General features: G+C 64.7%; 2 protein-coding genes and 1 pseudogene across 4 annotated transcripts in view; 1 reads left to right on the top strand and 2 right to left on the bottom strand.

The window, feature by feature from the left end:
- Nucleotides 1-2,954, bottom strand: part of bet1l (Bet1 golgi vesicular membrane trafficking protein-like) — a 17,882-nt gene extending 14,928 nt beyond the window's left edge. The window contains exon 1 of one of the 3 annotated variants that reach the window (XM_055649111.1): nucleotides 2,884-2,954. In XM_055649111.1, coding sequence (XP_055505086.1) covers nucleotides 2,884-2,902 — 19 coding nt within the window. In that variant the 5' untranslated portion in view covers nucleotides 2,903-2,954. Of the gene's footprint in view, nucleotides 1-99; nucleotides 173-2,009; nucleotides 2,056-2,883 lie in introns of those variants that run through there. The other 2 variants (XM_055649110.1, XM_055649109.1) reach the window with 2 other exon arrangements.
- Nucleotides 2,877-15,060, top strand: LOC129705535 (synembryn-A-like; annotated as a pseudogene).
- Nucleotides 15,046-16,408, bottom strand: part of LOC129705537 (NAD-dependent protein deacetylase sirtuin-3-like) — a 17,472-nt gene continuing 16,109 nt past the window's right edge. The window contains 2 exon segments of the mRNA XM_055649107.1: nucleotides 15,046-15,126; nucleotides 15,997-16,209. Of these exon segments, the coding sequence (XP_055505082.1) occupies nucleotides 15,094-15,126; nucleotides 15,997-16,209 (246 nt within the window). The 3' untranslated portion in view covers nucleotides 15,046-15,093.

The following is a 16,408-nucleotide window of genomic DNA, read 5'->3' as shown; positions in this document are numbered from 1 at the left end:
ATTTCAGTGAAGATAAACCCAGCATGCCTGATCTCTCCATGTAACCACACATTCCAGGCAACATTATGGTGAATATCTTCTGCATTCTCTCTTACTTACCCTCAGCAAAGTTGGAAAGATGGCCTGTGGTCCTCTCTGCCAAATTACTGATGTACATTGTGAGCAGTGCAGATAGTCACCAACAAAGACACTAGAGGAGCCTTAGTCACCAATCCCTGAGGTACTCCACTGTCACAGTTTGACATCCTGGGAAAAAAACCCATTCCCACACTTGGCTTATTATTTGATTCCTATTTCATTGACCATCTCCAGGGATGCTGCCTGACCCGCTGAGTTACTCCAGCTTTTTGTTCATATCCACACTTGGCTTTCTGTCCAATTACCACTTCTCAATTACCCTGCACAGCTCCCCTCCCCGCTACACCCCCACATTAGTGCAACACACCAGTACAACATAGAAACATAGAAAATTGGTGCAGGAGTAGGCCATTCGGCCCTTTGAGCCACAACACTCTCCCCCTCCCCCACATTAATACAACACTCCCCCCTCCCCCACTTTGCCCCCACACCAGTACAACAGACTGCCCCTCAGACACTGCAGACTCCCCAGTGCTAGTGCCTCTGTAATCCTGGAGTGAAGCCTTCCTTCCTATGTTCTTCTATTGGGACAGATTTGCAGAGGGTAAAGAAAGGCCTTTGGTCAACATATCCATGCCAATGTTTTGCCCATCGGCACTGACCCACATTTGATCTATGTCCTTTTATGCTTTGCCTATTTAAGCATCTGTCTAAATGTCTTGTTGGGGTTTCCTCCACAAATGGCGGTGTTGCTCGAAGGGCCGAATGACCTACTCCTGCATCTATTGTCTATTGTCTAAACACATTAGAATAACCCCTAACCCTCACCACCGCCACGCTTGTGATGAACCAGTCACCACCTTGACCTGATCTTTGAAAGGAAGAACATCTAATTGTGTTGCCAACTTAGACAGTTGCTACATTACATAAAAATATTTGTTCGAGATCTGGGAGCTAAGAAAATGATGTTTTGCAAACAGGCAATGCTGCTATTCACTCTGGTACAATTGCCTTGGGAACAAAGGGTTGTTTTTCTCATTGGAGGCTTGTCACCAGTGCAGTACCACAGGGATCTGAGCTATGTCCACTGCTGTTTGTCTTCTATGGATGACAATGTAATTAACATAATTAGTAAGTTTGCAAAATACACCACAATTTGTGGTTTAGTGGATAATGAGGGCTATCTAGGTTTACAAAAGGATTGAGATCAACTAGGTAAGTGGATCAAGGAGTGTCAGGTGGAATTTAACCGTGACAAATGTGAGTTGTGCATTTTGTAAGTAAACAATAGACCCCTGAAGAGTGTTGTAGAGAAGAGGCACCCTGGGGTACACATATGCAGTTCCCTGAAAATGACGAAAATGAAAGTGAAGAAGGTGTTTGACATGCTTGCCTTCATTAGTCAGGGTATTGAGCACTGGTTGGGCCATCTTGCTATGACTGTACAAGATGTTGGCAAGACCACTTTTGTAATATTTTGCTTAGTTCTGATTGCCTGCTGTATGCAGGATATCATTAAGCTTTATGGGTGCTGAAAGGATTCACCAGGATGCGACCAGCAGTTATAAGGAGAAGCTGCATAGATTGGAATGTTATAACCCTGGAGTGTTGGTAGCTGAGCGGTGTTGCATAGAGGCTTATAAATTCATGAGAGGCATGGATAAGGTGAATGGTCACAATCCTTTTTTCCAGAGTAGAGCAGCTCAGAAGTATTCTGTTTGAACAATTAAGCAGATGGATGTTGCAATGTGGTTTCAAGATCAGAAGGAAGGAAAGGAAACAATTAAAATACCACTTTAATTAACAAACTATGGTAAGTAAACTGGATTGGAGCTATGACGGAATACCAAGGCATGTGTCTCTGTTTATGATTCTCCAGATCTATTGATGAACCATGAACTTTAGACCGCACTTCACAAACAGTGCCTGACCTGAGCTCTGTTTTACTTCTGATCGCTGCATAGCTGCTGCAAACATTAAGTGGAAGGGGTAAACACATGACACCAGGGCTCCTTACACGAATCATTAAAAACGATGCCAACAAAGCGCGCAGAACAACACCCAGTAAACACGATGATGTAAGTAGGGGAACAAGGAAGGAGGATGAGTATGTGTCTGCTTGTCATTGGACACAGTTGGATTGAGAAGCTTCACATAGATGGGATGGGATGGGAAGGGATGCGGGTTTTCAGCTTGTGTTTCACAGGCCACTGGGAAGCTGATGGTGTTTCTAATGGCCAACTGCCCCAGCAGCCCTCCCTCCCTCTCCCCTCATGGCCCCCTCCCTCCCCCCAGCACCCCTCCCTCCCCTCCCTCACCTCCCCTCCCCCTCACCCCTCCCCTCACCGCCCCTCCCTCCCTCCCTCCCCCTCCCCTCATGGCCAACTCCCCAGCAGCCCTCCCCTCATGACTGAAGGTGCCCTCACTGTCACCAACACCGCCCCTGGGGCAGTGATGGAGCGCACGCGCTGGGGGTGGGGCAGTGAGGGAGCGCCGCGCTGTGGGCGGGGCAGTGAGGGAGCGCCGCGCTGGGGGAGGGGCAGTGAGGGAGCGCCGCGCTGGGGGAGGGGCAGTGAGGGAGCGCCGCGCTGGGGGAGTGAGGGAGCGCCGCGCTGGGGGAGGGGCAGTGAGGGAGCGCCGCGCTGGGGGAGGGGCAGTGAGGGAGCGCCGCCGGCCTGGGGCTCGGGTAGAGCGGGGTCCAGGGGGGGGGGTTCACGGGGCGGCGGGGGGGGGGGGGGGGGGGCTGGGCCTGGTGCCCAGCCGCGATCCTCGGCCTCGATTAGTCGCCGCTCGGCTCAAACTCACCGCGAGCCCGCTCCGCCATCGCGCAACGCCCGCTGGGACAGGGGGCGGGGACAGGGGCGTGGCCGCGCTGCCAATCACACGGGAGGGGGCGGGGCAGAGGTGTGGGTGAGTGGCAGGTGGAGAGATGGAGAGCAAAGATACGAGAGGAACTCCTCTAGAAACATTGAGCGCAGCAATGGAAGCCACGAGCAGGTCGTTCGGCCCGCCCGAGAGAACTGCCCCGGTAAGTCGCCCCCACTCACAGTGGTAGAGCCGGGCTGGGGAAGTGGGCGGGACCTGGACACGGGCTGGGGCGGGGGGCCGTGGAGAAGTGGGGCGGGACCCGTGGACAGTGGGCGTGTCCTGGGCGGGGCCCGTGGACAATGGGCGTGGCCTGTTGACAGTGGGCGTGTCCGGGGCGGGGGCCAGTTGACAGTGGGCGGGGCCAGTTGACAGTGGGCGGGGCCCTGGACAGTGGGCGTGTCCGGGGCGGGACGGGGTTGACAGTGGGCGGGGGGGCCCGTGGACATGTGGGCGTGTCCGGGGGCGGGGCCCGTGGGCAGTGGGGGTGGCCGGGGCGGGGCCCGTGGGCAGTGGGCGTGTCCGGGGCGGGGCCCGTTGACAGTGGGCGTGTCCGGGCGGGGCCCGTTGACAGTGGGCGTGTCCGGGGGCGGGGCCGGCAGACAGACAGTGGGCGTGGCCAGTGTCCCCAATGGACAGTGGGCGGGTGTGGACCTGGACCCGTGGATAGTGGGCGTGGCCGGGGACGGGGCCCGTTGACAGTGGGCGGGGCCCGTGGACAGTGGGCGTGTCCGGGGCGGGGCCAGTTAACAGTGGGCCCGTGGGCAGGGTCGGTGGGCGGGGCCTGGGCAGTGGGCGGGTCCGTGTGGGCGGTCCGAGGCGGGGCCAGTTAACAGTGGGGCGGGGCTGGGGCCCCGGGTCGTGTCCAGTGGACAGCGGGGCCCGTGGACTGGGCTGCTCTCGGGCCAGTTGACATGGGCGGGGCTGAACGCGTGCGCTGGGCCCTTGTGCGGGCGTGTCCGAGGCGGGGACAGTGGGCGGGCCCGGGCAGTGCTGGGCCCGCGTCTACCCGCGCCCGCTCATGCTCCCGGAGGTGAGAGTCCCGCCAAAAAGGCTTCCCGACATGGACGGGGCATCATCGGGGAACAACCCCCACCCTTGCCCCTCGCCCTCGCTTCATCCCGAGGTCCCGCTACCCCCCCCCCCCCTTCCCCATCATCTCCCCCCCTCCCAACCCCCCCCCAGCCCCTCGCCCCCTCCCTCCCTCCAGACCCCCCCCCTCCCTCCCGGGCAGACCCCCCCCCCCCCCCGTCCCTCACCCCCTCACAGCCAATTCAGTGGTCTCAACATGAAACGCCACCCATTCCTTCTCTCCAGAGACGCTGCCTGTCCCGCTGAGTTACTCCAGCATTTTGTGTCTGTCTTCGGTGTAAATCAGCATCTGCAGTTCCTTAGGAATTAATACAATACTTAATGCCTTTACTTACAGCAGATCAAGAGTCAAGAGTGTGTTATTGTCATGTGTCCCAGATAGAACAATGACTTACTTGCAGCAGCACAACACAATATGTAAAGTGCACTATAAACAGAATCACAGACGGCCCCTTGTGGGATTTTATACCTTCGAGCAACACCTGCTTTTGTCTTGGGTCTCAACTCGGAACAACTATATCCTTCCTTGCACAGATGCTGCCTGACTCGCTGTTCTACCAGCACTTTGCGTTTTGGTCCAGATTTCAGGATCTACAGTTCCTTGTGTTTCCATATTTTTCAGCAACTTGTGAATTAGTACTTTAAATGCTAATATTCACCTTTATACATTCCAATTTATTTTCCCAATCAACTGCAGGCAACTCTCCCCTTCCACCTCTCGAGTTTTCTTTGTTTATATTTAAGGCCATAGTATTAGATTGACCAACTCAAACTTAAAGCGGTCGTATTCCGGTCGTATTTCACGAAACAAGGTTATTGCACAGAAATCGTGCCTATCTTTTCCAGAGGGTTTGGGCAGAGTTTATAGATACAGCATGGAATCAGGCTCTTCGGCCCACCGTGTTATCTTGATCACCAGTTGACACCGGTTCAATGTTATCCCACTTTCTCATTCACAGCCTGCATACCAAGGGAAATTGACAGGGGGGCAATTAACCTACAAACTTTGGGATGTGGGGGAAACCGGAGCACCCGGAGAAACAGGCAAACTCCACGCAAAAACAGCACCCGAGATCAGGATTGAACCCGGGTCTCTGGCGCTGGGAGGCGGCGGCTCCACCCGCTGCGTCACCGTGCCATCCAGGTGCCCAATCCCGGAGTAGCGGGCGGTGGGTCTGGGGACGGGGCCGTCTCTGTTCGGACCCGGCTCTGAGACACGAAGCCATCGAGGTCGTTCAAAACACCTGGACATGCCCCTGACGGGAACACTGACAGGAAGCTGGCGTCGAGGTAGTATATCAGCCAAGCCAGGCAGGATGGGCCGAATGGCCATCTATTGGTGGTATAATTAGAAGCTCATTGTGATTTGTTGACATCCAGCGCGGGTGCGATCTCTCCTTACTCGTGTTGGATGAGCTGCGGTAGAACATTGTAACCGCTTCTCCCTTTCTTTCAGAATTCACAATGTTTTATGTTCGACGTGGAGGGGAGAGAGCAGAGACGGGTAAGGCGAGGAGCAGGCGCTGCCGGCGCGCAGCAATGGGAGCGGGCATTGGCATGGCCCAGGGGGTGGGTGTACAGGGTGGATGAGGATACAGACGGTGTATACGGTGGGCGAACGTCATGAGATCGGGCGCCAAATGAAAGCAGGAGTCGGGATAATGGAGTTGAAAGTGTCGGCAGTGGTAGAGAGAGTGGAGGTGGAGCAGGGAGAACAGGTGACGGGCCATGGCGGGAAGTTGTGCTCAGTTCCGGGGCAACGTTAGCAGAGATTTGTCAGTGAACAGCACTGATGGCCGGAGTAGCCTTGGGGTCGTGTAGAGGTCACCCGGGAGAAGCAATAGGGATGAAGACATAACACGTGTACAGTTTTGGTCTCCTAATTTGAGGAAGGACATCCTGGTGATTGAGGCAGTGCAGCATAGGTTCACGAGATTGATCCCTGGGATGGAGGGACTGTCATATGAGGAAAGATTGAAAAGACTAGACTTGTATTCACTGGAGTTGAGAAGGACGAGGGGGATCTTATAGAAACATATAAAAGGGCTGGACAAGCTAGATGCAGAAAAAATGTTGCCAGTGTTGGGCGAGTCCAGAACCAGGGGCCACACTTACAATAAAGGGGAGGCCATTTAAGACTGGGGTGAGAAAAAACTTTTTCACCCAGAGAGTTGTGAATTTGTGAAATTCCCTGCCACAGAGAGCAGTGGAGGCCAAGTCACTGGATGGATTTAAGAGTTAGATAGAGCTTTAGGGGCTAGCGGAATCAAGGGATATGGGGAGAAGGCAGGTACGGGTTATTGATTGAGGACGAACAGCCATGATCACAATGAATGGCGGTGCTGGCTCGAAGGGCCGAATGGCCTCCGTGTGGAAACAGGCCCTCACACGAGTCAACACCTTTCCCCCTATTGATTAAAATCTTCAACCTAGTTACCCCAAGCGAGCGCGGGCGTGGGGCTAAGATGAGAGGAAGGTTTGAAGGGGGATGGAAGGGGCGAGTGATTTACACGGCGGCTGTTTGGGACCAGGATGCGTTGCCAGGGCCGCATCTGGATCTCGATGTAGTCGCTGTGTGTAAGAGGCGTTTATACAGACACGGACACAGTCCCTCCGCGCGTAAAGGGGATCAGCACCTTCCCGGACCCATCAGCGCAGTGTTGGCGCAGGTCCAAGCGGCGGGAAGGGGGGACTTTGCTGTAAGCTTTTGCTGTGAAGGGTCGCGTCTGCGATGGGCGAAGGTTTGTTTTTGCTCTGACGCGTCTGTGGGGAATAATGTTTCTTATCAACGACCTTGGAATCAACCCGGTCTCCGGGGCGCGACCTGCCGCCCGCTCACGTTGTTGTTGTTATTGTTATAGAGGGAGAGGGGGAGGGGGGGGGGGGGGTTCGTGAGCTACTGACCGGCCCGTGTCTCCCTGCAGCGACTGGCAGTCCTGGTGCTCGGCCTCCTGGATAGGGATCCGCAGCCGTCCTGCCGGCTGGCCTGCCTCGGCTGCCTGCGCATCCTGTCCCGGGACAGACACAGCCTGCGGCCGCTCTCCAGCGCATGGGCCGTGCGGACTCTGGCCCGGGCCGCGGGCATTGACGGTGCCGAGGAGCCCGGGGAATATTGGCGCTGTCCCGGGGAAGAGCAGGATGGGCCTGTACAGCCTGAGGCCGAACATGAGCGGGGGCCCGTGTTGGAGCAGTACGGGCCCGGAGAACCTGAGCCCGGAGGGGAGCGACAGGGGCCCCAGGAGGTGACCGGGGAGGAGCGGGAGGGGTGCGGGGTGGAGCGAGAGGCGCTGAAGGTTCTGTGTAACCTGGTGCTGAGCTGCCCCGAGGCCCGGGCGCCGTGCGCGGACAACGGCTTGATGCTCGGCCTGTGCCGCCGTGCCCGCCAGATCGGCCCCGACCCCGGCGCCAGCTTCCTGCAGCTCCGTCTACTCTTCCTGTTGACGGCGCTGAGGCTGGACGAGCGCCGGCGCCTCGGCCTGGAGCTTCGCGGCCTCCCCCTGCTCACCGACCTCCTGCAACGCACGCTCGGCCTGGAGGGGGCGGCGGCCCCGGGGCCAGAACACCCGACGCTCGCCCGTCAACCCGCCGAACGCGCCATGGAGATCCTGAAAATACTCTTCAACATCACCGTGGACCTGAACAGGAGGCAGGTGGACGAGGTGAGCGCCGCCAAACCTCCCCTCACCTCCCCTCCACCCCTCTCTCCACACCACCCCGTGTCACCCACCCTTCCCCTTCCTCTCTCCTCTCTCCTCCCGTCCCGGGGCAGTGCGGGGAGGGAGATATAGAGTTGACGGTAACATGCATGGATGGACAATGGATGCTCGGGGTCCAGGTGTAACTCGCTGAAAGTGGCCACACCTGTAGAGCGAGGTGACGGAGACCACGGTCTATTTGCTCTGAGAGTTGACAATGGGAAGAGTGGGCGGGAATCTGTAAGTCAGCGGGGACCAGGGTGGTCAATGGTCAAAGTGACGACGCTACAGGGACAGGTCCGGTCCACTCGATCTAAGATTCGCTGATGGCACCGGCAAGTGGGGTTAACCGGTCACTGAGACCCCCGGTGTGAGGGGAATGTGGGGAGGGGAGAGTGTGGTCAGTACCGACCTGACGGGCCGAAGGGCCTGCTTCCCTGCGTTCTCTCTGTGACTGTTTTTTCGGAGTGGCGGACACGATGGGGCGGGGGTGGGGAGGGGCGGGGGTCGGAGGGTGGGGCGGAGGGTTGGGGGGGGGAGCGGCGCGGGGGGGGGGGGGGGGGGGGGGGGGGGGTTGTTGTGTGGCCCCCTCCCCGCCAGAGGTCAGCCCGTTGCGCTGTTGACTCCGGCCACCTGTTCGCAGGAGGACGCGGCTCAGTACCGACACCTAGCGGCCATCCTACGACACTGCCTGCTGACCGCCGCCGAGGGAGAGGAGCGAACCGAGGAGCTGCAGAGGTGGGTGTGCCCCCTTGACCCCTCCACACCCGGAAACTGCCCACTCCTGCCTCACCCACCCCTACCCCTCCGGCCGGAAACTGCCACATGCCCCGCCAAACAGCCCCTCCCTCCCCAGCGCCCCCTTCCCCGTCCCGCCAGACACCCTCCTGACCCCACTACTCGCTGCCCACCGCCGCCGCCGCTCTGACCGCTCTGCTCCGCAGCCACGCCGTGAACCTGTTGGTGAATTTGCCGCTGCGTTACCTCGACGCGCTGCTCCCCGCCCGGGTGCCGCCCGGCTCCGCCGAGTATCTGGGGCTGAACATGGACGCGCTGCAGACGCTGCTCTGCTTCCTCGACACCAGGCTGGACCGGGTGAGGCTCCGACCGTGGCGTCACGTTCCCGCAGTTCCCCTGCCCCGCCCCCATGATCCAAGGCCCCCCCCTGCCCACTCCACCCCTCTGCGGGACCCACGACTCCTATATCCAGAGGGCACAGCTGTCAGTTAATTGGGCAAAGTTTAAAGGAGTTGTGGGGCCGGTATTTTACACAGAGGGCGGTAGGGGCCTGGAACACGCTGCCGGGGGTGGTGTTTGAGCAGGCGCGGAAATCGCTATAAAAGTATTTGGGGTGGGGGGACACACACACAATTTGGGAGGGGTCACAATTTCTTGGTGGCCGCTCACGCACATACACACACACACACACACACATATATATATACGCACACACACACGAGGCTTCAGCCGTGGGCCATGTGGACGGTAACATGGGGAGCTAACCTGGTTGGTGACCGACTCCGAACTCCAGCAACAGCAGCTCCGTCCTCCCCGAATCGTGGGGCTTGAATCGGCCCGTTCGCAGGGCCTTTCATCGCCCGGCAATCGGCCGGCGGGGGCCTCCACATCGGGAGCCTCGATCGCCTCGATGCAGCAAATTGATTTTAAGCATCGCCGGGCGATGAAAGGCCCCGCGAACAGGCCGATTCAGCCCTGTGAAAACGTATGATACCCGCTTGAATCTTTCAAAAGCTACAATATGATAAATAACAAATAAATTGAAGTAAATAAAGGCAAACAGAAGAACCAACCTTGGAGAGAGGGAGATGGGAAAAATAATACTAAGTAACGTGAGTGACTGTGAATGGGCGACTTACCTGCAAGCCAGCCAGGAAAGACCGGAGCCCTGACCCGTTTAAATCAAATACCCGTTTAAATCTTACCCTTACCCCGGGATTCCCGCCCATGTGTGGAGACGGATACACTCGCGGTGTCCAGGAGGCTTTTGGATTAACGCATACATGGACATACAGGGAATGGAGGGATCCGGTTCACATGCAGAAAGTGGATTAGTTTAATTTGGTGTGGTGGTGGGCACGGACATTGTGGGCCGAGCGGTCTGTGGATCACATCTCCGCTCCTCCTGTTCAGGGCCAGCGGTTGCCGGAGGCGCTCAACCCCGTCCTGTTGCTCCTCACCACGAGCGCGCGCGCGCACCGGGAGACCAGGAAGTTCCTGCGCATGCGGGTGAGTGTCGGAAACGCGCACAGGCGGGTGCACGGGGACGAACAGTCGCGGGAGCGCGCATGTGGGGGGAGCGCGCGCGGACGCCTGATGCATGGAATGCGCGTGTTATAGCGGGAGCGCGCATGTGGTGGCAGGAGCGCGCGTGCGGTGGCGGGAGCGCGCATGAGATGGCTGGAGCTCACGTGTGGCCGCGGGTGCATGCATGTGGGCGCGGGAACATGCATGTGATGGCGGAGGCGCGCGTGTGTCCGTCCTCACTGACCACTGGCCGGAGCAGGTGCTGCCGCCGCTGCGCGAGGTGCGGACGCGGCCCGAGACCGGGAACTCGCTGCGGAACAAACTGGTCCGGCTCATGACCCACGTGGACACCGGCCTGAAGATCCGCGCCGCAGAACTGCTGTTCGTGCTGTGTAAGGGCAGCGGTGAGTCACTGCCCCGCTCCCCCCTCACCCGGGACAGTCCCCCCCAAACCCCCCTCACCCGGGACACCCTCCTCACCCCGGGACACCCCCCCCCAAACCCCCCTCACCCCGGGACACCCCCCCCCCCAAACCCCCCTCACCCGTGACATCCCCCCCCCCAAACCCCCCTCACCCCCTCCCCACCCGGACAGACACCCTCCCCCCCCCGTCCCCACAACCCCCCCCCAACCCCCCTCACCCGGGCCAACCCCGCCCCCCCCCCCAAACCCCCTCACCCGGGACAAACCCCCCCCCAAACCCCCCTCACCCCGGACACCCCCCCTCACCCGGACATACCCCCCCCCCCCTCACCCGGTACACCCCCCCCCCCCCAAACCCCCCTCACCCGGGACCCCCCCCCCCCAACCCCCTCACCCTGGACACCCCCCCCTCACCCGGGACACTACACCCCCCCCCCCTCTCCCCCCCTCACCCTGTACCCCCCCCCCCCCAACCCCCCTCACCCGGACAAACCCCCCCCCCCCCCCAACCCCCCTCACCCGGACACCCCCCCCAACCCAACCCCCTCACCCTTTACAAAAGACACCCCCCCCCCAACCCCCCTCACCCCCGGTACAAACCCCCCCCCAACCCCCCCTCACCCGGGACACCCCCCCTCACCCTGTACACACCCCCCCCACCCGGGCCCCCCCCCCCTCTCTCCCCCCCTCCCGCCCCCCCGACCCCCCCCCCCCCAAACCCCCCTCACCCTGGACACCCCCCCCCCACAAACCCCCCCTCACCCTGGACCAACCCCCCCCCCAAACCCCCCTCACCCGGGACACCCCCCCCTCACCCCTGGACACCCCCCCCCCCTCACCCGTGACAACCCCCCCCCACCCCCTGGACACCCCCCCCACCCCCAACCCCCCTCACCCGGGACCCTGCCACCCCCCCCAAACCCCCTCACCTCACCCTTACACCCCCCTCACCCGGACCCCCCCCCCCCTCTCCCCCCCTCACCCTGACACCCCCCCCCCCCAACCCCCCTCACCCGGGACACCCCCCCCCCCAAAACCCCCCTCACCCGGGACCACCCCCCCCCCAAACCCCCCTCACCCTGGACCCCCCCCCCCCCCCTCACCCTGGACACCCCCCCCCCTCCCCGCTTTCCCCCCTCACCCCGGGACCCCCCCCATCACCCGTGACCCCACCCCCCCAAACCCCCCTCCCCCGGGACACCCCCCCCCCCCCACAAACCCCCCCTCACCCGGGACCCACCCCCCCCCAACCCCCCTCACCCGGGACAACCCCCCCCCCACAAACCCCCCCTCACCCCGGGACCCCCCCCCCCCCCCAAACCCCCCTCACCCGGGACTACCCCCCCCCCCCCCAAACCCCCCTCACCCTGGGACACCCCCCCCCCCCCCCGCTCCCCCCCCTCACCCGGGACACCCCCCCCAAAACCCCCCCCCCACCCGGGACACCCCCCCCCCAAACCCCCCTCACCCTGGACACCCTCCTCACCCGGGACACCCCCCCCCAAACCCCCCTCACCCTTTACACCCCCCCCCCCCCCCCATCACACCCAAACCCCCCCCCCCAAACCCCCCTCCCGTTACAATATCCCACCCCCCCGCTTCCCCCCTCACCCGTGACACACCCCCCCCAAACCCCCCTCACCCGGGACAAACCCTCCCCCGCTCCCCCTCACCCGGTTACACCCCCCCTCCCCCCCAAACCCCCCTCACCCGGACACCCCCCCCCCCTCTCCCCCCTCACCCGGGACCCCCCCCCCCCCAACCCCCCCTCACCCGGACACCCCCCCCCAACCCCCCCTCACACCCCCTCACCCCCCCCCCCCCGCTCCCCCCTCCACCCGGACACCCCTCCCCCCGCTCCCCCCTCACCCGGGACACCTCCCCCCCCCAAACCCCCCCCCCCCCCCCCCCCTCACCCGGTCACCCCCCCCCCCCCCCAAACCCCCCTCACCCCTTACACCCCCCTCACCCGGGACACACCCCCCCCCCCCAAACCCCCCCTCACCCGTTACACCCCCCCCCCCCCAAACCCCCCCCCCCCCAACCCCCCCTCACCCCTGTGACACCCCCCCCCCCGCTCCCCCCTCACCCGGGACACACCCCCCCCCAAACCCCCCCCCCCCCAAACCCCCCCTCACCCGTTGACACCCCCCCCCCCCCCAAACCCCCCCTCACCCGGACACCCCCCCCCCCCTCCCCCCCCTCACCCTCGACACCCCCCCCTCACGCCGGGACACCCCCCCCAAACACCCCCCCCCGCCCACACCCCCCCCCCACCCTGGACCCCCCCCCCCCAAACCCCCCCCCCTTCACCCTGTACACCCCCCCCCCACTCCTCCCCCCCTCACCCGGGAAACCCCCCCCCAACCCCCCTCACCCGGGACAACCCCCCCCCCCCCCAACCCCCCTCCACCCCGGACAGCCCCCTCTTTCCCCGTGTCCCCCAAGGGTCTACTCCCCCGTTCACTCCCCACCCACCCCTTCCCGCAACCTAAATCCTCCTGGACCCATCTCTCCCCCCTCTTGCCCCGACCGCCCCCTCCCACCGCACGTGCATGGTCCGGTCCATCCGCCCGCATCTGCCCCCCCCCCCCCATGTCTCACACCCTCATCACCCCCCCCCCCCCCCCCCCCCCCCCACGCAGGGCCTCGTCTGGTCAAGTACACGGGCTACGGGAACGCGGCGGGACTGTTGGCGATCCGGGGGCTCCAGGACCCGCGCGCGGACGGCGCCCGACTCTTCGGACACGGACTCGGACACTGAGGAGTTCAAGGACGCGCGGGCGGAGTGAGTGAGGGTCGTGGGGGGGGGGGGTTTAGGGGGCGACCCCGGGCGAAGGGGAGGGTCTCTCGTTGGGAGTCGCGGGGGCGGGTCGGTGCGGGGGGGTGGTGGGTTGAGGGTATTTTGTGGGGGGGGGGGGGGGGGAGGTCGTTGGCGGTGGGTATCTGTGCGGGAGGGGGATGTCGCTGAGACGCTGAGCGCTCTCCGTGTTGCAGCATTAACCCGGTGACGGGCCGCATCGAGGGGCGCTCCCTGCCCCCGCCCATGAGCGAGGAGCAGAAACAGCGCGAGGCCCAGAAAACTCTTCATGGACTTGGAGCGGCTGGCGAGGTGAGTGACCCCCCCCCCACCTGGTCCCACCCACCCCCCCCCACCCTGGTCCACCCCCCCCCCCCCCCCCCCCCCCCCCCCCCCCCCACCCCCCCCCCACCCCCCCCCCCCCCCCCCCCCCCCCCCCCCCCCCCCCCCCCCCCCCCCCCCCCCCCCCCACCCCACCCCCCCCCCCCCCCCCCCCCCCCCCCCCCCCCCCCCCGCCCCCCCCCGCCCCCCCCCCCCCCCCCCCCCCCCGCCCCACCCCCCCCCCCCCCCCCCCCCCCCCCCCCCCCCCCACCGCCCCCCCCCCCCCCGCACCTGGTCCCCCCCCCCCCCCCCCCCCCCGCCGTCCGTCCGCGGCCCGCCCCCCCCCCCTCCCCCCCCCCCCCCCTCCCCCCACCCCACCCCCCCCCCCCCCGGACCCTGGTCCCCCCCCCCCCCCGCACCTGGTCCACACCCCCCCCCCCCCCCCCCGTGACCCTGCGCCCCCCCCCCCCCCCCGCACCTGGTCCACCCCACCCCCCCCCCCCGGTCCACCCCCCCCCCCCCCCGCACCTGGTCCACCCACCCCCCCCCCCCCGCACCTGGTCCACCCCACCCCCCCCCCGGTCCACCCCCCCCCCCCCGCACCTGGTCCACCCACCCCCCCCCCCCCCGCACCCCAGCCCCCTCCCCTCTCACCCCCCCCCCCCGGGCCATCCGTCCCCTCCCCCCTCTCCCGCCGGGACCCGGGTTCCTCCCCCCCCCCCCCGTTTTTGTCCCCAGGGGGCGCATCCCACCCCCCCAGCCGGCGGACAGGCGGCCCCCCCCCCCCCCCCGCGATGCTGCGGTCCCCCCCGACCCCCCCCCCCCCCCCCCGGCTCTGAATCCGATTGATCCGAGGATGAAATCTGCCGCCCCCCGCCGTTTAAGTGTCGCCACCCCGGTCCACCCCTCCCCCCCCCGCAACCTGGCCAATCCACCCCACCCCCCCGCCCCCCCCCCGGGTCCCTGCTACCCCCCCCCCCCCCCCCCCCCCGGTCCGCCCACCGCCCCCCCCCCCCCCCGTGGTCCATCCCACCCCCCCCCAAGCACCTGTATCCACCCCACCCACGCCCCCGGCGAGCCCTCCCCACGACACGGGCGGGGTCTCGAGACCCCCCCCCTCTCACCCCGGTGGTCAGAGACCTCCGTCCTCAAGACTCGCCCCCTCTCTGTTGTCCGCCGTGCCCGGGGAACCTGTAACGCAGCGTTTGTCCCGCAGGGGGCGCATCATTCAGCCGCTCAGCCTATCGGCGGACGGGCGGCTCCGTCCGGCCACTCGAGGCGATGCTGCGGTCACTCGGCGAGGAGCGAGAGTCCGGCTCTGAATCCGATTGATCCGAGTGAAATCACCGCGGCGCCGGGTAAGTGTCGCCACCGGCAGGTCAGTGCTCCGGCCCCCGGCCGGGCCATCGCTCACAGCCCCGCCCGGACAATGGTCAGTGCTCCGGCCACTGGACTCCCATCTCCCGGTCGCCGCCGCCGCAGATTAAATGTTGTTCATCTTAATAAAGACTTCAACATAATTTATTTAACATGTGCGGTGTCGATGCGCAGACTCAGTGCGAGGCGGGTTCTCCGACATTCTCCAGCTGTGAAAACAAAGTACACGCGGTCAGAGACCACTCGGCCCAGCAAGACTATCCCACGCTGTCCTCTCCAGTGTCCTGTCACTGCCCCCTCTCCCCGGGACCGTCCCATCGCCAGGCGGTGACCCCCCGTGACCCGCGCTCCCACCGCACACCCGCCGGCCCGTTCAAACACAACGTCCGCGCTGTGGGTGGGGCAGTGAGGGAGCGCCGCGCTGTGGGTGGGGCAGTGAGGGAGCGCCGCGCTGTGGGCGGGGCAGTGAGGGAGCGCCGCGCTGTGGGCGGGGCAGTGAGGGAGCGCCGCGCTGTGGGGGAGGGGGGGGGGGGCTGGGGAGCGCCGCGCTGTGGGAGGGAGGGCAGAGTGAGGGAGCGCCGCGCTGTGGGTGGGGCAGTGAGGGAGCGCCGCGCTGTGGGTGGGGGGGGGGGGGTGTGAGGGAGCGCCGCGCTGTGGGAGGGAGGGGGGGGCAGTGAGGGGAGCGCCGCGCTATGGGGGGGCAGGCAGTGAGGGAGCGCCGCGCTGTGGGAGGTGGGAGAGGGGCGGGGAGTGAGGGAGCGCCGCGCTGTGGGCGGGGCAGTGAGGGAGCGCCGCGCTGTGGGCGGGGGGGGCAGTGAGGGAGCGCCGCGCTGTGGGTGGGAGGGGGGGCAGTGGGGAGCGGCGCCGCGCTGTGGGAGGGCAGTGAGGGAGCGCCGCGGGGAGGGAGGGGGGGGGAGGGAGCGCCGCGCTGTGGGTGGGGCAGTGAGGGAGCGCCGCGCGGTGGGCGGGGCAGTGAGGGAGCGCCGCGCTGTGGGCGGGGCAGTGAGGGAGCGCCGCGCTGCGCTGGGGAGGGAGGGGGAGGGGCAGTGAGGGAGCGCCGCGCTAGCTGGCCACGATACCTTGTGGTGTTCTCGGCTGAGCAGTTGGCTGACCTCTCCGCTCCAACCCAGCAAATCCGTGAACCTCTTCACGCCCCTCACCACATCCCCGAGCTCGGCCACGTCGCTGCTCCTTGTCGGGTCCCGGCACAGCGAGCCCACCGCGTCCTGATTGATGAGGAGTCGGGGAACGGAGCGCCGAACCAGCTCCGACAAGCTGGCGAACGGCTGCACCTAAAACGGGTCAAAGCCCCGGGGCTCAGTACCGGTTAACGGAGCCCAGCTGCCCCCCGCCCGCCCGCCCGCTCCATCGCTCTCCCCGCCCAGACCCGCGACTCATCTTTCCCTTGCCCCTGCAAATCATTTGACAAAGTTGTGCATGGTGGGCTGCTCTGGAAGATTAGGTCGCATGGGATCCAGGGAGGGATCGCGG

This window comes from Leucoraja erinacea, chromosome 18, assembly GCF_028641065.1.
Source record: "Leucoraja erinacea ecotype New England chromosome 18, Leri_hhj_1, whole genome shotgun sequence".
Lineage (NCBI taxonomy): Eukaryota > Metazoa > Chordata > Chondrichthyes > Rajiformes > Rajidae > Leucoraja > Leucoraja erinaceus.
The sequence above is the reverse complement of the archived record's forward strand: the minus strand, read 5'-3'. Positions and strand labels throughout refer to the sequence as shown.